The 27,217-nt window shown below is 35.5% G+C and overlaps 2 protein-coding genes and 1 pseudogene across 2 annotated transcripts; all 3 read left to right on the top strand.

Moving 5' to 3' along the window:
* The first annotated feature begins 3,123 nt into the window (after window positions 1-3,123).
* On the top strand, window positions 3,124-4,056 carry LOC127690024 (olfactory receptor 8B3-like). Its single transcript, XM_052189592.1, has one exon. The coding sequence runs from the start codon at window positions 3,124-3,126 to the stop codon at window positions 4,054-4,056; it is 933 nt and encodes a 310-aa protein (XP_052045552.1).
* Window positions 4,057-14,285: 10,229 nt separating this feature from the next.
* Window positions 14,286-15,217, top strand: LOC127690023 (olfactory receptor 8B3-like; annotated as a pseudogene).
* A 6,586-nt stretch (window positions 15,218-21,803) lies between these two features.
* Window positions 21,804-22,736, top strand: LOC127690022 (olfactory receptor 8B3-like). Its single transcript, XM_052189591.1, has one exon. It carries the CDS (start codon window positions 21,804-21,806, stop codon window positions 22,734-22,736), a length of 933 nt encoding a protein of 310 aa, XP_052045551.1.
* The last annotated feature ends 4,481 nt before the right edge of the window (window positions 22,737-27,217 follow it).

Raw genomic sequence — 27,217 nt, 5'->3', positions numbered from 1 at the left:
GGTAGTTTAGTCCCTGGGAGCTTTGGGGGTCTGGTTGGTTGATATTGTTGTTCTTCCTGTGGGGTTGCTAACCCCTTCAGCTCCTTCAGTCCTTTCCCTAACTCCTCAATTGTGGACCTAGTTCTTACTCTAATGGTTGGCTACAAGGATCTGCATCTGCACTGGTTGGTCACAGCCTGTCAGGGAACCAGCAGGCTCCTGTCAGGAATCATTTCTTGGCATCAACAATAACATCTGGGTTTTGTAACAACCCAGATGTCCCTCAACAGAGGAATGGATACAGAAAATGTGATACATTTTCACAATGGAGTACAACTCAGCTATTCAAAACAAAGACTTAAAGAAAATTGTAGGCAAATGAATAGAACTAGAAAATATCCTGAGTGAGGGAATCCAGTGACAAAAGAACAAACATGGTATGTACTCATTGATAAGTGGATATTAGCCAAAAAAGGGGGTGCTCAGAATACAACTCACAGACCTTGTGAAACCCAAGATCAAAAAGGAAGATCAAAATGTGCATGTTTCAGTCCTACTCATAAGGGGGAAGAAAATAATCATGAGATGGAGAGGAAGGGAGGGAGGGATCTGGGAAGGAGAGAGGAGGTGGAGGAAAAAAGAGGGCAGGATCAGGTATGAGAGGAGATGTAGAGAAGTACAGAGGGTCAGAAAATTGAACAGAGGTGTGTAGCAGTGGGGGATGGGCAACTGGTGGTAGCTACTAGGAAGTGCCCAGATGCCAGGAACCCAGGAGTTTCTCAGGACCCAACAGGAATGGCATTACCCAAAATACCCAACAAAGGGGAGAGCCCCATATCCAGTAAAAAGGCATGCTCTCAGTTGAGGGATGGGGTCATCCGCTCATCTGAAAAATATTAACCCAGTATTGCTCCTCTCAGGAGCAATACAGGGACAAGGAATGGAGCAGAGACTGAAGGAAAGGGCATCCAGAGACTGCCCCACCAACGTGTTTTTCTGCTTTCCCTTCCCTGCCTCTAAAACTTCAAATACACACGGTTTACTCTCTCTAAAATTCAGGGTCTTTATGTCTTTAATTGTTGTTACACACACACACACACACAGACACATACATATGTATATCATCCTAAAAATGTAAATATAACCTTTAGGTTCATATAATGTTACTTCTTTGTATATGAGTTCACAACTTTACTCTTGATATTGGCTAATCAATTTGGGTAGTTTTGTCCATGAAAAAGCCTATTTGTTCCAATCTAAATTTCCTCAGTTGTCTTCAGTTATATAGTTCCGAGGCTCCATAGTATTTTTCTCCTCTATGTTTCCATTTCACCTGCTGTCATAATTGTTCAGAAATAAAGTTTTTAAAATAGAATCTGTGATATTTTTGGTAGCACAATATGGGAGGCAACTTGGTACTACACTCTACAACTTTGAGACAGAATTCCAAAAGTTAGGAGCAAGACCTATGGGCAATAACTTCAGGAAGCAAGAAAAGAAGAACCCTAAACTCAGATTTCCCATTTCAGCTCAGATAATTGGGGATACAGGAGTCTATCTATATTGGGAATATAAGTTCTCCAGAGTGATTGGAAAGTATAATTGTGGGTCCCTTGGGAAATAAGAATCAACATCCAAGATACAAGGCAACTCCTTAGCACCTTCTTTAACCTAAATGCTCTCCTCTGCGGAAAAGCCTAGAAATTCTAACTCTGCATATAAACACACATACCCCACAGTTAAGTAATTATTTTCTCTTCTTTCAAAAAAGACCTAAAGCCTTAATCACAAAATGTTCTGAAATTCAAGAAAAATAAGTTTAGTGTATATCTTTAAATTGAAAGATCTGAAACCTTTGTATTTAAACTATTTATCCAGATAAACAAGGATTAATAGTATATTAAGAGTGCTCTAATGTTTAGAGTGAACATTGTGACTTTCTGAATTCCAGGTATACTAAAACTTTTCTGTTTTCTCCCCACTTTTTAAAATGAATATTTGGTGTTTCTTTTCATTGTATTGAAAAGAGGTTTTCATCATATAATATATCCTGATTACTGTTTTCTCTTTCCTTACTCCTAGGATCCTCCTCACTTCTGCTCCGTTTCAAATCCACTCTTTCTGTCTCTCTTGGTATCTGATGGGTTTTAACAAGGTTCATCCTTGTCCTTTGCAAAAGGAGACTCAAGTGGAACTGGCAGAAGAAATCCTTATGGGGGAATCAAAGATTATTAAGAGGTGTTGGCGGCCACTGGAGTTATAGCAGTTCTGTTAGAGTTCTCCTGCAGGGTCAGAACACAAGTGTTCCAGCTTTATGACTGTGGCACAGGGGCAGGAGAGAGTCTCTCTATCCATCATTCTTAGTCTTTCAGTTTTAGCATATGCACATGCTTTTCATTCATACAACAGTAAAGACAAATCTGCAGCAGCAATCATCATTATACTGTGTTGCTGAGCTTAGAGTTTAATAATAAAGACATGGAGGCATCTATACAGTCTAACTCTGTTAACCATTTTGATGAGGGCTGTCTCCTGGGCTAACCATTCAGATTCAACCTGACTCCCTTGCCACCTTGTTTGCATGGTTCTCAGTCTCTCTGCATTCCACCCTCTTGTTAGTGTTACACAAAAGGCCTCTTTAGCAAGTCAATTTCTGCATACCAAAATCTATGGGTTGTCTGGAAAGACTCACCACCTGAGCCTGTTTTGTGCTTAAATTATGCAAAGACCCTGAGTCTTCTTCATAAGAATAACCCATACATTCTCAAAGAGTCACTGACAAAAGGTTACTTCAAAGCTTAGGTGCTACATTCCAGATTCATGTCACATACAACTGTTCTCCTAAAATTCAGCTTTAGTACTGCCCAGTTATTTACTTCCAATTTTAGTGTTATAGAGAGAGATATAATGAAAGAAGATGAGAAAAGGCTGAATCTTTCTTAGTGTTTTCTTCTCTTTATCTTGTAATATTTTTCTTAAATCATCCTGAAATTCAATCAAAGTCTTTCTTATTTAAAAATAATTTGCTTGCGACTCTATCAGCTGATTCTGTGTACATAGTTGGGGCTAGAAGATACATTACTGAGGGTGGATTATCTTCTAATACAACTCTTTTTCTGTGTCCACAGATTCCTGTAGAGAAGAATGGACTCAGGAAATGTTTCCTTGGTGACTGAATTTATTCTGGTAGGATTAACAGAGCAGGCTTATTTACAAATACCCCTGTTTCTTCTGTTTCTAGCAATGTACCTGGTCACTGCATTAGGAAATTTGTTTTTGATAATACTAACTGTGCTGAACTCTCACCTTCACACCCCTATGTACTTTTTCCTCTTTAACTTGTCTTTTATAGACCTCTGTTATTCTTCTGTGTTCACTCCCCAAATGCTGATGAGCTTTATAATAAGGAAGAATACAATTTCTTACATGGAATGTATGACTCAACTCTATTTCTTTTGTTTTTTTGTTATTTCTGAGTGTTATGTATTGACTTCAATGGCCTATGATCGCTATGTGGCCATCTGTAAACCACTGTTGTATAATCTTGTTATGTCCCCTAAGTTATGTTTAAACCTTATTCTTGGTTCATACTTTATTGCATTTTCTGATGCGGTAGCTCACACTGCATGCATGCTGAAACTGACATTTTGTGATGCCAACATCATCAACCATTACTTCTGTGATATTCCCACTTTGCTTCAGCTCTCCTGTACAAGTACATATGTCAATGAGCTTGTAATTTTTGTTGTTGGGTGCATTAATATCATTATTCCTTCTTCAACTATATTTATTTCCTATGGTCTCATCCTTTCCAATATCTTCTGCATGAGATCCTCAGAGGGCAGGTCCAAAGCTTTCAGCACCTGCAGCTCCCACATCATTGCTGTTTTTCTGTTCTTTGGGTCAAGTGCATTTGCTTATTTCAAATCCTCCTCAGCTGGGTCTTTAGATGAAGGAAAAATTTCTTCTGTCTTTTATACCAGTGTAGTTCCTATGATGAATCCCTTAATCTACAGCTTGAGAAACAAAGATATTAAACTTGCCCTCAGGAAAACTCTGAGCAGGACGAACTTTTGACAGTTCAATATTTTCTTTATGAATCTTATTTTCACATAGAGATAGTTTGTATTGATAGGCAATATAGGAGATGTCTGTCTTTGTCTTTCTTAGAAAATATTATGGCATTATTATTTCAAAAATTTCATGTATTAACATGCAGAAAATCATGGTGTTATCCTAAAACCACATATTTTCCTCAAAGGAAATTTGAGTCCTTTAATATTTCAGCAGTTTGTCATCTGTCTTTTCGATCATTTCCTCAGTTTCCTTTGCAGTGTCTTATTTAAAAACAATGTCTTAAAGCAATTTTCCTTTTCACTCCACTCATTACAAACTTAATATTTTCCTTCTATTAATAGAAAACTATTCTGCAAATTAAGTAATACTAGGATCCCAGTTTCTACTCTGTGTAGGGGTTTCTCATTGTAAAGTTATTTCTTTGAATGTATAATTCGAACATCTGATTCAGTTTGTTTTTTTTTCTGTACATCTTCCATTGGAAAGCAACATATCCTTTGCAATAGCTATCTTGATATATATGATTTATTGGTAATCCATAGTTTAATGAAATATATAGACTTTTCTTTTTGTTTCAGATTTCAAATACCCTTTAAATTCATATATACCTTTGCATAATATTATTGTTATTTTGAGAATATGAGCACAGGAATATAATTTGTTTTTGAAACTGAATTATGGTTTATTTATATGGGAGACATATGTCTAGAGATGTTGCAACTTTACAGGTTAATGTTTACACACACTCTTCAAGGAAGTTTGATCCTGAGTCATGTTTGAAAGCTCAAACTGAGTGGAGCTGTGAGCTGCAACTCAACTGGCTTTGCCTTTCTTCTTCCAATTACTTACCCATAAAACTCAGTTTCATTACTTAACATTTTCTGTTACTTAACATTGCAGTAAGAACTTTATATGCAATAAAGCCTCTGCTTAGTAAACACTTTTTGTAATGTATATATTTACACACACACATACACACACACACACACACACACACACACATACACATGAGTTTCCTCTACCTTGCCCCCTTATCTTTTTAAGACTTACTCATTTTACGTCTATGTATGCAGGCCACATATGTACAGAACCCTACAGAGGCCAGAAGAAAAACAAGCATCCTCTAGAATTAGAGTTACTGGTGTTTGTGAGATGCCTGGTACAGATACCAAAGCAAATCCTAGGTCCTCTGCAAAAGTAGCAAGTGCTCTTAATTAATGAGCCATAATTAATGAGCCATCTCTCCAGGCCACAACTCCACCCTTTTTAAGGCAAATTCTTTTGTGTGTGACAATATCTCTTAATAAACCTGAAGCTTACTATTTCTTGATCTAGACTGACTAGATGGAAGCTCCCAGGATCCTCAAATAGCTGAAATTATAGGATATGTCAGCATGCCCAGTTTCCATTAACATTTTATTAGAATTGTCTTTTTTTGAGGACTCTGGGTCTTGCTAGCCTTGATGATTATCGCTGTTTAGATGCCTATACAATGCTCACAAATAGAAAGTGTCACATAGTTGTAACCTCAGTGTAAACTAGCATCAATGTGGTAAGGTTTTGAGTTATATCTTGTTCAAATTACCCCGAGTAAGGAACAAGTCTGAATGCAAACTTCCCATTCTCAATCGAGGCTGTCTTCCATAGTATTTGACAGGAGAGTGAAATCCTGTATGTTTTATTTTGTTTTCTTCAAATCTCTCTTACCTGAGAGAATTATCATATTTTGTATATTTGTTAACATCACAATCAGGTGTCAATCATATCTTTAAAAAAAGGTGGGCCCTCTGAGCTAGCAAAGGACATACACAGGTACTAAGTTCTTAGCACAAATAAGATTCATTGCCCTAGAAGGGCAAGTAAAATAGGCTGCCTCTGTTTCAGACAAAGACAAAAGCAGGGTCTTCTTCTTTTGAATAGTAGGTTGTTTTGTTTTGTTTTTTTTTTTAAATAGCAGAGTAGTCTTTACCTGGTAAGTCCTAATTTGATAAGTTAGCCAAATAGCGAATTTTAATTTTTGAACCTTCATATTTTGTCTCAAGCATGAGTCAATGATCAATTATCGAAACGCACCTTGGGGTTTAGTTTAGGAATATAACCTAAGAGATTTTAGCAAGGGGTAAGAAAATGGAGAAATGGTGAGAGGGGAAAAGCCTGACGATGCCATGTCTGCCATTTATGGCCCATTAAGCAGCTCTTCAATATTCATGGCCCAGATGGCCTATGGCATAGGTAGAGATTATTGCAACAATAACTGAGTCCACTGCCTGTACAAAATAGACATTTACTAGTCTTTACTGCAGTGAAATGTCCCAGAGCTGGTCCAGGTAAGACAGAATTTATTTTATCAATGATTGTGCTTTTGTACTTTTCCTTTGTCTTCTCTTTAGCAATATCCAGAGATAATGAGTTCTCATAAATGCCCTCCATCTGTAAAGGAAGCCAGGGAAATGCATACAGAGAAATCAACTAAGGAGCATGGCAGAGCTTAGGGATGCTAACATTATGTCATTTATATAGGCTCCTGACCATGACTATTATAAACTACCCATGTGACCAAAATTTGCTATAGTGTATATGTTATATGCCTCTGTATAATATTTACATGTTCATGCATATATTCTTTCATGATTAAATGTTGTTTCAAAGCCTTGGTTAGACTGCTATTTAAATGAACATTGAACAAACTTGGGCAAACATGAAGAACAAAAGCCCCAGTTTATGTGACCAATTTTTATAGTACAAAATAGATATTATAGGACTGAACCTATAATGCAATGTAAAATTGTAGTGCAATCTAGACTCATCCAGAAACAAGACAACCTCTTAACCACATATAAAGAAGAATTTTCACTTAAGTATATTAAAGGGTAAAAAGTAATTTTCAGTCCAGTTGCATAGACTTGTGGAGTGCAATAAAATTATTTTTATATTAACACTGTTTTCAAGAGAGTATATTTTACTTTCCATTTTAGAGAACTTCATTTTAACCTCTTCTATAATTTTCATGATGTTTTTTCTCTGTGAAATTCTGCAAGTATTTTGTATAAGAATTATTCTAATAGCTCCCTGCCAGGGTTAAATGTAGGGCCTAACATGAACTACTGGTATTCTACCAATGATCTCTGTCCTCAGGAAATTAATATGCAATTTCATTTGCTAACAATAGAAATCTGATAAGTAACATGACAAGTCTGTATGCAAAAAAATTACTGAAGGATAACTGTAATTTTCATAATTAAAGATAAATTGTTTGCAGTGAGAACTGTCTAACTTTGCTAAAGGAAGTTGAGGCATAAATACACAGAAACATCTTTGCTAAGGCTTACACATGCTGTTTTGGATGCGCTGAATCCACAGTCATGAATGCTCATGCCTTTATCGTATGTATGCCTACATATGTGTTCTGCCCCCTTATGTAAACAATGAAGAATTTACCAAAGAACTGAAAAATTTGTAAAAGAAAACCACAAAACACTGTTTACAAAAAATTGTGAGACAACTGCACAGAAGCATAGTCTTTATTAATTGGTCAGAAAACTTACAACTCCTATAGTCTCAACATTTAAAACCATCTATAGAGTTAGTGTTATTCCTATCACATTCTAGTGAAATTTTAATCACACTATTTATAAATAATCTCAAAGGATTATGACTATACAAAGCCACCTTGGAAAAGATTGAAGCTAGATGAGTCGCAAATCTTAATTTCAGAAATTATTGCAAACCTATGGTGAACCAAACAGTTCATATGGAAATGTGCCCTCCCCTGCAGCCTTTCAGCAGGAATTTCAGATGCTAGCCTTTACTTCCCTCCTAGGGTATAGCTCTAGCCCATTATTCTCCAAGGACCTGCAGTTTCCTGAGGCACTAGTCACCTGATGCCAGTCTCCTGTAGAGCAAATGAAGCAGTTCTGCAGACTCCTTTGGGGGAAGGGTTCCCTTTCCCCCCGCCTATATATTTGGAGACCCCCCCCCCAATAAACTTTGAGCCTTGAGCAGGAAATCTTGTCTTGGCCTCTTGTTTCTCTCGCCATCCCCTTTCTATCCCCAGCTTTCATTCCAGGAACCCTGAAACCCTTTTGAATGTAGCCACTGGCAGCTACATGGAAATAAGGGTAGGTAATCAGGTATTATCAGAACAAGGTTCAAGAATGAACTTGTTCACGGAGAATTCTGAGTGCTTGTGAGAAAACTTTAAGACAAAATAAGACAAGAAAAGTCAAAGGTCTTGTATCCTCGGTTTCTTCAAAAACATACATTGTTCTTATAATGTACTTTTGTGCCCCTCCCAGGTACAGCAAATAAGAGTGAATTATATTATTATTTGTTTATGTGACTCCATGGAAAAATATTTTTGTCACATATGGGTTGTCCTTGTGATTATACATTTTACTGATGAAATTCTTCTTAAATCTCAGAGTATAAATGATCTGACATTCCACATAATGTTGGTTATTACATGAGACTTTTTTCACCTTAGTTTTAGGTTCCATTTTCCCAGGTTCCACTGCTTCATGATCAGCAATAACAAGAGATGGAATAGAAATACCATAAACTAAATCATAGGTAAAAGTTTTCAGAATATTGAAAGAAGGTCCCAAGACCATCTATCAGGAGAGGATAGACAGTATCATTATCTTGGAAAAATTGAGTGTAGAAATGTAATAAAATTATAGTGGACTTCTGCAGATACTGTATATCACTTACTTCAAGTGGGTCAAATTACTTGAGTCAAGATTTAAAATAAAGAAAATACTAGGTCAATGATTCACTGTACCATAGGTTGTGATAACATTTTTACAATCACAGGAAAAACACAGGTAGCCATTAAAAAAAAGACTCTCATCATGTGGAGATCTCTCTCATGTTTATTGAGGGTTAATACTATCAAATGGTTAATACTATCATCCTGTGTGGATCTATAACAACCTGAGAGACAATCTCCTGGTCATATTTTCTAGGAGTTTCTCGATTAAGCTATTAGAAGTGAAAAGATGCATTACGACTGTAGCTTGCACTATTCCATGGGATGTCATTCCAGACAATGAAGTGATTCTGAGTGGTACTCTTGTAGACTTATCTAGCATAAGGTCATCAGAGAGGCTTTCTCCAGCAATGTATAGGAGGCAGGGCAGCTGCAGAGACTCAGAGTCAAACATTAGGTGAGCTTGAGGAAGCCCATGGAGAAGGATGAAGAAGGATTGTACAAGTAAAGAGGGGTCAAGGCCACTACAAAAAAAAATACCCACAGAGTCAACTAACCAGAGCTCATAGCAGTGACAGAGACCAAACTGACAAATCATGGAGTCTGTCTAGATTTGACCTAGGTCCTATGCATATATGTTACTGTTGTGTAATTTGGTGTTCCTGTGAGACTCCTAATAGTGGGAGGAGGGCATTTTTCTGACTCTTTTGCCTGCTTTTAGCACCCTTTTCCTCCTACCAGTTTTCCTCATCGAGCCTTAATAGAAGGGATGTGCCTAGTTGTGATGTAACTTGATATATCATGTTCTGTTGATAACTATGGGAGGCCTACCCTTTTTAAGGGAAAAGAAGAGGTGGATCTTGAAAAGAGAAGACATTTGGAAAAGAAACTAGGAAGAAAGGAGAGAGGGGAAACTGCAACTTGAATGTAATATATGAGAGAAAAATAATTTGAAAAAGAAGTAAGCTGAGCAGCGACCATCACCTTTCTCTTGACTGAGGACACAGCATGGCAAGTTGTTTATCACTTCTACCACTTTGATTCTTCACCATGATTCTCTTTACCTTAGTCTGTAAGCCAATATACATTTCTTTTCCTTAAGTGGCTTCTGTTGGAAAATTTGTCACAGCAAGGAGAAAAGTAACTGCTGTGGAACTGAGCAGAAAATATTTTGGAATCATAGAATATGCAGATAACTCTTCTAACTCTACAATGATAACCTACTAATGAAAAGAGCCAGGGATTACACATAGATGTCTACGAGGAAACATGCAAATTTTTAATGAGCTCAGTAGCAGTGCTCACCATTACTGGTCATTAGGAATACTGAAATCAAAAGTATCTCCAGAAGCTAATTCTATACATCTTGATATCCACTGTAAAAACCAAACAAAACACATAAAACAACTTCCTGAACAGAATACCAATGACTTGGGATTTAAGATCAAAAACTGATAAATGGAATTCCTGAAACTGAAAAGCTTTTGTAAGGGAAAGAACACTGTCAATATGACAAAACAGCAGCCCACCAATTGGAAAAGGATCTTCAGCAACCCTATAGCAGACAGAGGGCTAATATCTAATATTCATAAAGAACTCAAGAAAGTAGACACAAACAATCCAAAAAACCCAATTAAAAATGGCTTACAGAGTTAAACAGAAATTTCTAAACAGAGGAATCTCATATGACAGAGAAACACTTAAAGAAATGTTCAATGGCCTTAGTCATCTGGAAAATGCAAATGAAAACACTCCAATATTCCATCTTATACCCGTCAAAATGGCTATGATCATGCTAGAAAGGATGCAGAGAAAGAGGAACACTCCTCCATTGCTGATAGAAATGCAAACTTCACATTTTGGAAATCAATTTGGCAGTTTCTAAGAAACTTAGAATGGTTCTACCTCAAAACCCAAATATACCACTCCTGGGCTTATGCCCAAAATATTTCTCAGTATCCTCAGTATACTACAGAGAGATTTAGTCAATGATGTTCGTAGTAGCTTTATTTGTAATAGTAAGAAACTGGAAACAAACTAGATCTTCCTAGGCTGAAGAATGGATTAAAAAAATTTTTTGGTGCATCTGTACAATGAAATACTATTCAGCTATTAAAAACAAAGACATCATGAATGTATTCAGTTATAAGGGTACATTAGTCATAAAGTACAACCATGCTACAATCCACAGAATAAAAGAAACCGGGTAATAAGGAGGTATTGAGGAAGGATGTGGGAATCTTACTCAAAGTGAAACCTGATTAGTCATAAGAGATTGATGGATAGAGGGAACTGGGTAGGGGAGGAGGTGAGGAAGGGAATGCGGATGGCAAACAGGTGTTAGAAGAGAGGGTGGTGAAAGTAGTCTCGGGTGCAAATGGAAAGAGTTAGTTTGGGGTAGGAGCTAGGCATCTCTGGGGACTCACTGTGAGTCTATGATTTGAGAGAGGATAAAGGGAATCTATGAGGGGTAACCCTAGCTTAGATTCCCACTAGAGGGTAGTATAGAGACTGAAGTGGCTACTTCCTATACTGAGTCAGGACTTCTGTAGGAGGGAGGGGGACATCAATCCACCCACAAAATCTTCAATACAAAATGTGTCTTGCCACAAGGTATGCAGGGATAAAGATGGAGCAGAGTCTGAGTGAATAGTTAACTAAAAAATTGTCCCAACTTGAGATCCATCCCATGCGAGAGAGGCAATCCCTGGCACTATTAGCAATACTCTACTATGCTTGCTGACAGGAACCTTGCATAAATGTCTTCTAGATGTTCCATCTAGCAGCAGATAGCGGCAGATGCAAATACCTAAGCCAAATATCAGACAGAGCTCAGGGATTCTTGTGGAAGAGCTGAGAAATGAGCAAGTGTGAGGGGTTAAGGACACCACAAGAAGACCCATTGAGTCAACTACCCTGGGACCAGAAGTGTTTTAAAATTCTGGGCCATCAACCAGGGAACATTCAGGAGCTGGACCTAGAAAGCCTACATATCTGTAGCAATTGGTTCCTTGGTATTCATGTGGTTTTCCTAACAAGTGGAACAGGGGCTGTTTCTGTGTATGTTCCCAGACATTGGATCTCTTCCCCCTCTTCTTAGACTGCCTGGTTGATCCTCAGTCAGAGAGGATGTACCTAGACCTGCTGGGACCAGATGTGCCTTGGTGGGGTGGTACATAAAACGACTCCCCTTTCCTCAGAGAAGGGGGGGGGGGGACAAAGGGAGGAGAGATTTGTAAAGGTGGGAAGGGGAAGAAAGGGAAGAATGGTAAAAGTACAATGTGGAATGTGGAATTTTCTGGTATATTTAATCTTTCATATAAACTCATTTTATGAAGAATACAGACCTGACATTCAGTCACCCTAATAAAAACATGACTTCAGGTAAATTTAAAAAAATAAACAAATAACTTATAGTCTTACTTTTCTTTATAATAGTACATAATAATTAACTGTCCTAATAAAATGTTCCTTGCAAGAAAAAAAATGTTGCTTAGAGAGGTACAACATTTCTTATCTAAACTGAGGTCCTGAAAAATTTGTGGCGATATTCATAATCTTTTCTATTCTCTTGATATGCTTTTGAGTATGTCTGTAACTACAATGGTTTCCATGCATTTTTTCAGTCACTAAATATATGTATTCAGGAACATTTGATATTCAGTGTTCAGTGAGCATATCAATGTACAGGCAGTAACATTGCCTAGTTCCTGGAACTCCATCTCTAGACCAGGCTGTACTCAAACTAAGAGATCTGCCTGCCTTTGCCTCCAGGGTGGTAGAAGTAAAGACAGGGGCACCACTGCCCACTGGAATAATTAAACTAAACAGCGTAGTACATGAATCATAAATATACATGAATATATAAATAACAAGATTTTCAAATGACAATCAAATATATATAAATCCTTGTAAAAACCGGAAACAGTGGCAGTATGAATACCTGACTCACATCTTCAAAAAATTTCACACAGTGGGTTTCTATGTAAATGCAAGCACTAAAATTTAAGACTTACTGAAGATATCAAGAGAGGAAAATTTGATTTAGGGTGAGGCAAAAATAAAGCAAGAATTAAAAGAAAAATTTATAAAGCTAAAGTACTTAAATTGGACTTTATAACATAAAAATAATTTCTTCTAAGAGATAGTATTGAAAGCATGAAATTATAACTCCAATTATTGACTGAAGTTCTCAGATGTATCCAGTGGGTATTTAGAAGTAACAACTACACGCACAAAATACTGATCATTTAAAATAATTTAAATAATATCTTTAACATCTCTATCTCTATTTTTATCTTTATATCTCTCTATATTTATCTGTATCTCTATCTTTATCATCTTTATCTCTATTCCTATTATCATCATGATTCTCATCTATCTATCTATCTATCTATCTATCTATCTATCTATCTATCTTTATATCTGGGATTCTGTGACATGCAGAACTTGAAGTCATTTATCAAATCATTAAATTTTTTCAGAAAACAGTTATTAGGAAGCTTGGAGTATATTCAGCTGGAAATTCTTGATCAAGATGAAGAAAGAAACAATGAAACAAACAGTAGATACCTCTATAGAGATCAAGATAATTGGGGAAGTTGGGAGTTTACAATTCAACATCCATAAGAAGATATTTTTACCCTTAAGAGAAAAATTTTAAGTCCCAAGGGAACTAAAGGCATATCATGATGCAAGTTGTAAATACAATCACCTCAGTTTCTTTTTATATTTACATTCTATTCTCTTGGGAAGGGAATAAGTTTGCCTCTAGTCCATTTATAAGCAAGTGAGTTGAGCCACTTAACTCACAATAAAATTTTTGCCATATCTAGAGGCAGTATGAGGATAATAATAAAGTTAGTTTCCTCTGCTGTTGGAAAGCATTCCAAATTCTAATAATAAAATTTCACCTGTAGTTCAGAAGTATTTTTATGGTATATCAGGAATTAAGTCTTTACTATATTTTCTTAATATAATAAAAGCCTTAGAACCCAAACTTTTTCTTCTAACGACACTGAAGAGGAGAGGTAAGAAATCTCTGAATTTTTGATGATATGTTGATTTTCTTAATCCCTCATGAATGAAATCCTTCTTAATATGAGACAGACTTCAATGTGACATTTCTTTTCATGCCAAAATCTCCTAGCCTTATTCCTTGCTCCACCAGAAATAAATTGATATCTATGGCCACCAGTAAGTGGCCAAGGCCTCAGCCTCCAGTTTTATATGTGTGGAGAAGACTCTGTTGAAAGAATAAATAAATGGGAGAAAAATGTTTCTGTCCTCATCTATTTTCACTTAACCACCTTTCTAGAAATTGTATTTACATATATATCCCTATGCTTCTCTGTATACGATAATTTGCTGAGGGACTGCACATTTTGATTTATGTGCTCATGTGGAGCTAGTCTCACACATATTCAACACACACTTCACTTGTGGGGAAAGAACCATGATAGGAAAAGAGATCGTTTTCTAATGAGAATATTTTTCTGTCTGCAGATTCTCTTAGAGAAACATGGCCTCTACAAATGTCTCTTTGGTAACTGAATTCATTCTGGTAGGCTTAACAAACCAGCCTGATCTCCAGATACCCCTATTCTTTGTGTTTCTAATAATATATATTGTTACTGCATTGGGAAATGTGTGTTTGGTAATTCTTATTGTGCTCAACTCTCACCTCCACAGCCCTATGTACTTCTTTCTCTTTAATTTGTCCCTCATAGACCTCTGCTACTCTACTGTGTTCACTCCAAAAATGCTGATGAACTTTATGCTGAGCAAGAATGCAATTTCTTACATGGAATGTTTGACCCAGTTATATTTCTTTTGTTTTTTGTCATTTCTGAGTGTTATATGTTGACTTCAATGGCCTATGATCGCTACGTGGCCATCTGTAATCCACTCTTGTACACTGTTGCCATGTCCCCTAAATTGTGTTTGAACCTTATGATTGGTACATATGTGATGGCATTTTCTGGTGCCATGGCTCACACAGGATGTATGCTAAGACTGACTTTCTGTCATGCTAACACCATCAACCACTACTTCTTTGACATCCTCCCTGTGATGCAGCTCTCCTGTACCAGCACCTATATCAATGAGCTTGTAGTTTTAATTGTTGTGGGCATCAACATCATTGTGCCCAGCATCACTATCTTCATCTCTTACGGTTTCATTCTTTCTAACATTTTCCACATCAAGTCCAATGAAGGCAGGTCCAAGGCCTTCAGTACCTGCAGTTCCCATATAATTGCAGTTTGTCTCTTCTTTGGATCAGGTGCATTTATGTATCTCAAACCATCTTCTTCTTCATCTATGGATCAAGGAAAAACCTCTTCTGTATTTTATACAAATGTGGTTCCCATGATGAATCCCTTAATTTACAGTTTAAGGAACAATGATGTAAAAATGGCCCTGAGGAAAACTCTGAGGAGATGGAAATTTTGAAAGGATAAAACATGTATCTGCCTGAGGCTAGGAGGCATACTGATATTTCTTAAATATACTTAAAATGCTTTTCAGAATGACATTTTATTCTATTTTCTTCCCTAGGCATTATTCTGTTTTTAAATTTAGTCTTTAAAATTTACCATAGAATGCCTTGGAATATTGATGCATTATCTCTTGATTAATGCAACAATTATTTTATTCATGTTCAAAAAATAAAATTTGAATAATTTTAAAATTTATTTCTCATAGTTTTAAATTATCTTTTTTCTTTATGATTTTCAAAATTATGAATGATTTTTGGCTTTTGTTTAATTGTGCCTATTATTTAAATGACATGTTTGCTTTTCTAATGTCATTATGAAGGTTTGATTTTCCATGAAAATTGAATTGTTTTGCAATTTATCAAGTAGACTAGTACAAGTATGATCATTTGCCATTGGTTGTAGGTTTTCTTCATTTCAACTTATAATGTGTCTTTGTGAATGTAAGTCAGAACAATGCCTTTCTTTCTGTGTTCTCCATTGTAGTGCAAATAAATTCTTAAACTACTCATAAAAACTGTCAGATACATTACACTGTGCTTATTACTTTTATTGGCAAACAACTCTATCTTAGGTTGCTTACATTCATGTACTGTGTGTACTTAATACTGATGCTCAAAGAGGAAAATGATGTATTGTTAATAAAATAAGCTAAATTTTCCAAATGTTCCTGGTTTCAAGTCAACAGCTTCTATATTTATGGATTCTTAATTCATGTTATTGTTTTTACTTGAGGAATTACGACTATCCAACAATAGTTCCATTATAAAAAATGACTTTTTCCCTGTGTGGTAAGTATACGTGTGTGTGTGTGTGTGTGTGTGTGTGTGTCTGTCTGTGTGTATTCTCTTTAACTATAGTTTTTAGTTTGTTGAAGATTATTGTTCTTATAGGAGCAGATAAAATCTTTTAGAGTGGGGAGTTGAGTTCATCCATAATATTATAAATAAAGTTATCTGAGTGTTAGTCTGTATTATAAGATAATTTGATAAAGGATAGAAAAAACTGAAATAATAGGGTTTAGACCAGGAATCAAAGAAGCTAGGCATTCAAACAACTCATTGCCGAGAATTTTAAAGGAAGATTTGGGAATCAGCTTCCTTCATAGTTTTATGAATGTATTATGACAATAATGATCCTTACTGACTAGATATCAATAGAAATTCAGGTAATGAAGATGCTTACACTAGAAGATAGATATTGGCTGCATTTGTAGCAAATCAAGAAGTTTGAAGACAACCATGGCAAGAGAACTGCAAGTGATCACGGAGACTCTGGGTGGGAAGATCAAATTCAGTTCATGACTGTTAGGAAGATAGGTCTCCCTTTAGCTCCAATGTTCTGCTGAAAATTCCTAGAAATATCATAAGGATCATTTCTATTGACAGGTTGACTGCTTATGTTATTGGATAGCAAATTTAAACTCAAGGGGGACTGAAAACAAATCATTCCTGTATTGGTTGACTTTTATGTGCTATTCTTATATGGAATGTAAGTTGCAGAAAAAACAAGGTACAGTTAGCAAATAAGATGTTTTTTATTTGTTTGTTTGTTTGTGTGCTTGTTTCTTTGTTTATTGGATTAAACTGTTGGTGAAAATTTAAGAATGTCTTCTATTTTATTTTGTTTTATTTTATTTTATTTTATTTTATTTTGTTTTGTTTTATTTTATTTTATTTTATTTTATTTTATTTTATTTTACTTTATGGTTTTCAAGTCAGGATTTTTCTGCTCTGGCCATACTAGAACTCCATCTGTAGACCAGGCTGGTGTCAAACTCATAGAGATCCACCTACCTTTGCAGCCTGAGTGCTGGGATTAAAGGTATGTGCCATTACCCCTGGCTAAGACAATGTCTTTTTGACATAATAGAGAATTGGATAGCTTTTTAAATAGGGAAGATAATGTACATTTTTGCAGTCCTTAATTTGAAGCACTAAATATCCATATGTAGCTTCAAAAAAACAACTCGAGATATAATATTTGACATATTCAAAGGATGGGGGTGGCTGACTTTCCTCAGGTCAAGCTGGCTATTTATGCAAAGAGTAAAGACTCTTCTGGAAAATACAGATATCAACTATTGTGGTGGGCCAATATGATGTGGGTAATATGGGTTGTCTTTAGAGGAGTTCCAGTATTTCTCCCAAAATCGAATCAAGATGGCTATAAATGGGTGGACTCTTACTGGCAATAATACCTACCTTTTGAGATCATGAAAGTCATCAGCATCCTTTTCTATTGGCCACTGTTTACATGGAAAGCCTTCCTAACCCCCAGTTTCAGACTTTGTGCAGATACCAACAAAGGGGATCTTTATCCATCTTTCTGTAGGAGGCATTCATTACAGTATAGCTCTTACACCTTTTATAATAACTGGGCTATATGAGTCAGGACTAATATTTAACATGCAGAGGGTTGCTTGATTACTATGCTTGTTATAATTACAGAATTAGTGTGAAGTGATACAGTTTCTATTAAAGTTCATAAGACATGTTCTACATTATCTTGAGCTATATAATACTAGCTTAGAGCATTTTGTAACTTATTACCTAGAGATTCACATATGTCTAAAAGTACAGCTTCTACATACATGGACACATATTTCAATGTGTACCTATATACACATGTGTATACACATGAATGTATACACATGTATAAACAGATACACACATATATGTATATACATATATATCCCACAAGCACACATAAAGCAAGTACATACGCAACAATTTCATGAAGGCATACACACACACAGAGTATGGAGAGAGAATAGGTAGTTGGTCCTTAGTCTTTTCTGTGTAGATATGGTGTGGAATAGTCATATCCTTGACTGCTTATAGCATGAAAGGTGATATGGTTTAACAATAAAAATTAATTGATAAAAAATTTCTTTAAATGTGCTGAGTTAAGTGTGCTGTAAATAAAACAGTGGTAATTCTAAAAATACCACTTTAAAAAGGATGCAAAATCATAAGACAGAATAAAAGTATTATATATATAATATATGTATATATATATATATATATATGGACCAAGAAAAGGATTTCATTCAACACTAATGCTGGGATAAAGATTACAATGATAAGCCTTTTGGAATTTCTAATCAAATTGTACCAAAGTATTAGACTAAGACATTGGGGGAAAAAGACAAGAAATCATGAAGTGTAGAAATAATATTTTTTAATAAATACCAGAATTGGTTGCTACCACCTCAATGGTTTATGTTCCAGAAAAAAATATATATACACAGCCTTGACATTTTAATATATCCTAAGCAGCACAATAATTGAGCAACTTACTAACCTGCATGCTGCTAGAATTTACCTCCCACTGATAATTCCAAGTTAATATTTACTAATTTCTATGTTCCTTCTTGGCTGCTCTTAATTCCAACTAGTAAGCGGTCTGGGCCACAGTTTCATGGTGCTCTCCTTGCATTTCTATGCCATGTCTCCCCTCTCTCCAAACTCTCCTAGAATGGTGGATCTCTTTCCCCTCTTTCTGGTCCCAAGCCTGGGAATCCTAAAATCCAGTCTGTCTTTCCTCCTCAGTTATTATCTGCTGGACTCTTCATTTACCAATCAGAATCAAGATGGGATAGTTTCCCAAAAGCTATATACAGGCTCTCTAGCGCAAACTGTTTTTGGGGACCCAATTAGCATTAAAATGCAAGCAGTTACAATGAAGAATAATGAATTCTCTTCAGGAAGGATATGGCCTTCTACATCAAAAGTTCTAAAGATTCAAACAAATATTTTATATTGAACACAAATATTCAACAATCTTTAAGTGTCAACATATATATGTCAATTCTATTTTAATATACTAACAATGACTAGTATGAGACCTTAATTAAGAAAATAAGCATATATAAAAATGAATCCCTATAGAGAGTAATAAAAGTGTACAACAAAATATGCCCAACTTTATTAGAAAATTAGTAAGAAATAAATATAAGGAAAGGTTGAAAAACAATCATGATAAGACAGCCATGTCCAAACTAACCTTACATGCTTAGCTGGATTAAAGAAAAACTTAAAATATAGCCATTGGAGTGACTATATATATGTTTGACTATTTTTGCTTGACTTTAGTTATTTGACTTATAAAAGTGATTCTTTATGTATTAACATTCCTTCAACATTTGGTAAAGGTTTGAAAAGTATTGATATTAATATTTTTAAATGGTTCAATATAGCATTCACTTTTGTTTTGTTTTGTCCTGAGTAACACCTCTATGTTCCGAATGATAGATTCCTTCAGAACTCTGAAGGAACAGAGATCAAAACCAACTCCAGGGTAGTATCCAAATAAGTTGCATCATGACATATTTGATACTTCCCTCCACCCTGGAGCTGATGCTAGGAGATAATGTGTCTAGGAGCTTTTATATTTTATTCCTCTGACATATTTCAGGGAGGAACAGTGGAGATCTCCTTTGCAATCCCCATATCTATTCTTTTTTCCCCTACATCTATTCTTATTGTTACAGAAAATGAATGCAGTGCATTTTAATTCCTATTAACACCTGACAATAGTTCAACATTTTGTACAATAGGCAAAGATCTGGTTAACACCTAGAAAGTTTAGGGCATTGGAAATGCCACACTCACCATTTATATTTTTAATTAGGAGAAACTGCAGGTGAGATTTTTCATCTCTTATCCCTATACTGACTTGAGAGTATTAACTCTACAGCCAGTCACTTCCACCTACTCTTCTTACTGCATTTGGGATCAGAGTAAGTAATTTGTTGTTTAGAAAGACCTGTGAGACAGGCTACATAGAAAATAACCTTAGAAATAACAGGTAAACACAATGTGACATTAAATGTGTGTGTGCATGTTACACTTGTTTCCTAGGAGAGTGATTTCATCCTTATTCTGTGTAACTATGTCAGAAGTAGTTCATGGCTTGTTTCCCACTGTCAGTCCAGTGTGGCTGCGATCATAGCAGACCAGGATGCAAGAACTCCATGCCTTGTTTTCACAATCTTCACAGATTGATTAGCACATAATTGTGGCTCAGATACTGTGTTAATTAAGAAGGATTCTGGACTTCCTATTCTTTTACCTTGATGAATTAGAAACTATGTAGTTTTCATTGTCCCTGGAGCATTTCCAATCCCTAAAGTGAAGGAAAACTTGAGTAAAATATCATAGTTCCCTAAGGAAATAATGACAGATTAAAAGTCCAAGGCATAGCTGTAAACCATTTATCTCCCTAATACACATAGAAACTATTCCTTTGAGAAGCCTGGGTGATTATCCTATTTATATGGGACTGTGTGATAGCATTAGTAGCACATTGAAACTCTTACACATAAAAGGGAAAGGAGATAATTTTATTTTGCTTCTTGAGATGACTTTAACCTATCACACTAAGTTATGAGTTTCAGTTTGAGAAACTGACTGAACATAACTCAAAATATATCTATGACATAACTGCTCATTCAAGACAAGCTAAGTAAGTAAAAAAAAATGAAGAAACAGTATATTTTTAGCTTGATAAATGTGACTTTCTGAATTCCATTCATTTTATTGTCCTCCTTTGAGTTTTAAGTCCAGAGATCTAAAATAAAAATCGCTATTTTCCATATTTTGCTGATTCAAATGAAAGATATATAAAGTTCTGTTCAAAATGAGGCATGGAAACTGCTCAGAGATATTGGGGACATTAGAGAAAGCAGAATTTTGAAGTAATTCATTCTTCTTGGATAAAATCTTACTGTTCTATATTCTTAGATTTTTTTCCTATCATGTGGAAGTAATGAAACCATTCTTGATTTTTTTAAAACAACATACTGATATCATTTTGTCAAAGTTTAACCTGTGTTAGAGATCAACAAATGTTGCCAAGGTATATTTATCTGATCTCATCAATGAGGGAAGTTTCATGAGAAGGAAAAACTGAATATCATTCTATCTTGTTTCAGCTCTCTCCTTCCATATTCTTTGAATTTCAGAAGACATGCTTGCATATGGATGGGCTTGATATAGTATAAAATTGTTTATTTTTTTAATAATTAAATGTGGAAAGAGTATAACAGCCAGAGGACAAATTATTATAAGGAAAAATGTGTTTTTGGACACATAATAGAAGTTATATATACAAACTTAACAATAATTGTGAAACCATGCATAAAATTTGTGCAACCCCAGTACAGTGCAACCGAAATCTTGAATAGGAAAGAGAGTGGGATTTGAAGTCCCTTCCTTAGCAATTGTAGGCTGCTGTGAGAAGGGGACTGAGTTTTCTCTAAGAGTGTAGTCCCTGGTGAGTTAACCATCTCCCAAGGAAGGCCACATTTCCAAAAATATATTAGCAGTACAAATTAGCCTGAAGATGAATAAAAATAACAGAAACTGAGTTGTGTGTGTGTGTGTTTTAAAAATTTAAGCACAAGATAATGATTATATTAAGGAAATTAGTTCTGAGGACGGCGTTCTGTGTTGTATAAAAGATTATTGTGGGAATGTTTGTATTTTACTCTAACATGATTTCTCTTGGCCTGTGCTAACAGATTCCTTTAAAGAAGAATGGGCACTGAAAATGTCTCTTTAGTGACTGAGTTTATTCTGGTGGGATTAACCAAGAAGCCTGACCTCCAGTGCCCCCTCTTCTTCTTGTTTCTAACGATGTGTGTGGTCACTGTGTTGGGAAATCTGGGTTTGATCAGCTTAATTGGACTGAATTCTCACCTCCACACTCCAATGTACTTTTTCCTCTTTAATTTGTCCTTTGTTGACCTCTGGTACTCTTCTGTGTTCACACCTAAAATGCTGATGAATTTTATATCAGAGAAAAACATTATTTCCTATAGAGGATGCATGACCCAGCTTTTCTTTTTCTGTTTTTTCGCCATTTCTGAGTGTTATGTTTTAACCTCAATGGCCTATGATTGCTATGTGGCCATTTGTAATCCACTCTTGTATAATATGGTCATGTCTCCTAAGCTATGTTTGAGCCTTATGTTGAGTTCATACATGATGGCATTTTCTGGTGCCATGGCTCACACAGGATGTATGCTAAGACTGATCTTCTGTGATGAAAACACTATCAATCACTATTTTTGTGACATCCTTCCTTTGCTTCAGCTCTCCTGCACCAGCACCTATGTCAATGAGCTGGAGGTATTTGTTGTTGTGGGCATTAATATTCTTGTTCCCAGCATCACCATCTTTATCTCTTATGGTTTCATCCTCTCAAGTATTTTTCATATCATGTCCAAGGAGGGCAAGTCCAAAGCCTTTAGCACGTGCAGTTCCCATATAATAGCAGTTTCTCTGTTCTTTGGATCAGGTGCATTTATGTATCTCAAACCATCTTCTGCTGAGTCAATGAATGAAGACAAAATCTCCTCTGTCTTTTATACCAATACAGTTCCTCTGCTGAATCCTTTAATCTACAGCTTGAGGAACAAAGATGTTAAAGGTGCCTTGATAACGACCCTGAGTAAGAGAAAGTGTTGATCTGAAAGACTGTCCTGTCTCATGTAGTTATTAGGCTTAGAAAGTCATTAGTTTCATATGAGTGGTCATTATTTTTTGTTAGAAGAATTATGAAAACTTAGGCTTCCTTTCAATAATTTATCTCTACTTTTTATAGATAAGGACTTCCATTTCTTATCATCAGAATGTTTAATTTGTTTCACATGTATATGGATAAATTTATACATTTGAAATTATATATTTTACCTTTTCTTCATGTGAAAAAACATTAATGTCTAATGTCTAATAATGACCATGCTGCACAAGGTGTCAAGGACATGGAGGGACTCAGTTGGCGCAAGCCTTCAGAAAGATGACAGTATGCTTCTATTTTAGACATCCTTACACTTGTTTAGGATACAACCTTTACAAATTGGAAATGGAAGTTTTCATAGTAAACTCAAGCTGCATGTTCATATTAACAAGCACTGTTTTCCAAAAAATTTTTTAGCAAAATTTTCTAGTTAATCTGCCAAATTAAAACTTTTTTCCCAGTAATTACAGTCATGATTTGAGACAGAAACATTTGGAAATGACTCAACATAAAAATGGCAAATTTAAACTTCAGATCTTATTTGCAGAATAACAGAAGTTGTGGTAATATATTTTATGAAACAAGATGCTTAACTATTACTATTTAGGGAAAATTATAAAACACTATCAAATTTAATGTTATCAAATTCCAATATAAATATCTTAAACATAACTTGTAAGTATTGTGTTAATTTTTCTAACCATTAAAATTTTTGACACTTTGAAACAGAATAAGCAATTGATTTTTCTATTATGGTAGTTTTTGACAATATTAAATCTGGTACTGACATTTCAGAAATCACAACTATTTACCCACCTGAAACCAATATTAGCCACCTTGTTTTTTTTTAAAGAATTCATCTACACATGTGCATATATTTGAAATTGTTGTTTAATGTTCTCATTTAACATTTTTAGTTAAAAATGGTTTTGTTATTCGATAAATTCGTTATTTACATTTCAAATGATTTTCCCTTTTCTAGACCCCCACTCCCCGAAAGTCCCATCAGCCCCCTTCGCTCCCCCTTTTTTCCCACCCAACACTTTCCACTTCCCTGTTCTGGTTTTGCCCTATACTGCTTCACTGAGTCTTTCCAGATCAAGGGGCCACTCCTCCGTTCTTCTTGTACCTCATTTGATGTGTGGATTATGTTTTTGGTATTCCAGTTTTCTAGGTAAATATCCACTTATTAGTGAGTGCATACCATGATTCATCTTTTGAGTCTGGGTTACCTTACTTAGTATGATGTTCTCCAGCTCCATCCATTTGCCTACGAATTTCATGAATTCATTATTTCTTTTTTTTTAATTTATTGATATATTTATTTACATTTCAAATGATTTCCCCTTTTCTGGACCCCCACTCCCCGAAAGTCCCATCAGTCCCCTTCCCTCCCCCTGTTTTCCCACCCAACCCTTCCCACTTTCCTGTTCTGATTTTGTTCTATACTGCTTCACTGAGTCTTTCCAGAACAAGGGGCCACTCCTCCGTTCTTCTTGTACCTCATTTGATGTGTGGATTATGTTTTTGGTATTCCAGTTTTATAGGTTAATATCCACTTATTAGTGAGTGCATACCATTATTCATCTTTTGAGTCTGGGTTACCTCACTTAGTATGATGTTCTCCAGCTCCATCCATTTGCCTAAGAATTTCATGAATTCATTGTTTCTAATGGCTGAATAGTACTCCATTGTGTAGATATACCAAATTTTTTGCATGCACTCTTCTGTTGAGGGATACCTGGGTTCTTTCCAACTTCTGGCAATTATAAATAGGGCTGCTATGAACATAGTAGAACATGTATCCTTATTTTCGGAGGAACCGCCAGACTGATTTCCAGAGTGGTTGTACCAATTTGCAACCCTACCAGCATTGGAGGAGTGTTCCTCTTTCTCCACATCCTGGCCAACACCTGCTGTCTCCTGAAATTTTAATCTTAGCCATTCTGACTGGTGTGAGATGAAATCTCAGGGCTGTTTTGATTTGCATTTCCCTAATGAAGTTGAGCATTTTTTAAGATGTTTCTCCGCCATCCGAAGTTCTTCAAGTGAGAATTCTTTGTTTAACTCTGTACCCCATTTTTTAATAGGGTTGTTTGGTTTTCTGGAGTCTAACTTCTTGAGTTCTTATTTCTAATGGCTGAATAGTACTCCATTGTGTATATATACCACATTTTTTGCATCCATTCTTCTGCTGAGGGATGCCTGGGTTCTTTCCAGCTTCTGGCTATTATAAATAGGGCTGCTATGAACATGGTGGAACATGTATCCTTAGTACATGCTGGGGAATCTTCTGTGTATATGCCCAGGAGTGGTATAGCAGGATCTTCTGGAAGTGAGGTGCCCAGTTTTCGAAGGAACCGCCAGACTGATTTCCAGAGTGGTTGTACCAATTTGCAACCCCACCAACAGTGGAGTAGTGTTCCTCTTTCTCCACATCCTCGCCAACATCTGCTGTCTCCTGAATTTTTAATTTTAGCCATTCTGACTGGTGTAAGGTGAAATCTCAGGGTTGTTTTGATTTGCATTTCCCTAATGACTAATGAAGTTGAGCATTTTTTAAGATGCTTCTCCGCCATCCGAAGTTCTTCAGGTTAAAATTCTTTGTTTAACTCTACATGTGTGTGTGCTTGTATGATCTTATTGGACCATGGGCAAACAGAAACCCGCAGAGGCCACAAGAGGGCACCCAAAGCACAGGACTAGAGTTAATGATTGTGAGCCTCAGTGTGGACTTCCTGAGATAGACCCAGGTCTTCTGCCAGAGTGATGAATATTTTCAACAACTGAGCCATGTCTCTTGATCCAATAAAGAGGTTTTCTTTGTTGAGAAAAAAGTGTTTCTTGTCAGTGATATCAATGCTCTCTTGTACCTTTTGCATTTTGGAATACTTGATTCACATATTTCCCTCTCTGGCTGCACTGTACCATACTTTTGAGTTCTGTACCTTGCTGGGCACACTTTTAGATTACCTGCAGCTTGACAAGAGTATCTTTTAGGTTTTTCCATTGCATTGATTATGTTTCTCACTGTAATGTGTGTCAAGTTTACGATGAATTCTGTTTATACATATTTTTCAATCTGAATAAAGTACAGCTAAAATCAAATTCTAGCTTTTTAAGTCAATTAGCTTTTGTACATTTGTAGAGAGAACTCCTGGGGATATTATTAAATAAAATCAAAGTGACAAAAAGAATGTTGCTTTGTACTCCCCCCTAACATACACACATAAGAGAATGGATAAAAAAATGGAATAAAAATATTAAAAATCACTTTACAGGAGACTAGACATTGATAATGAAGGGAGTGTCAACTGAAACCTCTGAAGTATTATCAGACCCAGGTTTTCTTGCATGATCTAGTTGAAACGACACAATTCCAGCTATTAGGTCTATAAAGTAAAAGTATTGTATTAGACTTCCCTAAATGGTTTCATATTTTGAGAGTTGTATGGAAAATAGATATTGAATTTAAATCTACTTTGTTAAAATCTACAAAAATGTATAAGCTAATGTATATATTTGTAATATTTTCTATCTTATCTATTATCTATTGAGTACCAAGAGCAGCAGCATCTATTAACAAAAATGAAAACATTTAAATACAATTTTTAAAAATTAGATATCTTTCTGAGTTTGAAGCTGGTCTGGTCTACAAAGTGAATTCCAGGACAGCTAGGACTACACAGAGAAACTCTGTCTCAAAAAAAAAAAAGTTAAAGTCACGTTATCATAAAAACTTTGAAATTTAAACAATTAATACACTGAAATTTTCTCTACTGAAAGAGGTATATCTCAGTGAACTTCTATATAGTTAGAATAGGCATTTTCAGGCTGTGGATTTTCACATTAGATGTTATTCTTTTATTCTTAATTATATAATATATTTTTGATGTATTTATCTATCAACAAAATGACAGAAAATTTAACAGAACTAGAAGTATAAAAACCATTCACTTTATGTCTATCATTTTTCAATTTATCTACATTGAACTCATAGTCTGAGACCTCTTTTAATTATATTCTTGAGGGTATTTATCTATGCATGTGTTTTTAAAAAAGACTATTAGTTTTTTCTAAAATACTTGATGCTCTAAATTCTAGTAAAACTTGGAGGAATCTTGATGGTTTTATCTCTATCTGTAAAATGAAAACAAGATTAAGAGACACTGATGAATGATGCCTAATCCTGCTTAAAATTCCAGACCAGCATCAGGAGAGGGCAACTCTGAGGATCCTCCAAAAGTATTTACACCCTTCCTAAACAAAAATACCAAATGACGAGTTATTTGTTCATATGTACAGATTTGTAACTTCAAATATTCAAATGTCCAAACATATAATGTCATGCATTTCATTCAGCTCAAATCTTTGTTTAATTTTTGAGAGATGACATTTTTCTTCATGAGAATAGAGTATTAAAATCATC

The sequence above is a fragment of the Apodemus sylvaticus genome, chromosome 7, assembly GCF_947179515.1.
Source record: "Apodemus sylvaticus chromosome 7, mApoSyl1.1, whole genome shotgun sequence".
Classification (NCBI taxonomy): domain Eukaryota; kingdom Metazoa; phylum Chordata; class Mammalia; order Rodentia; family Muridae; genus Apodemus; species Apodemus sylvaticus.
The sequence above is the reverse complement of the archived record's forward strand: the minus strand, read 5'-3'. Positions and strand labels throughout refer to the sequence as shown.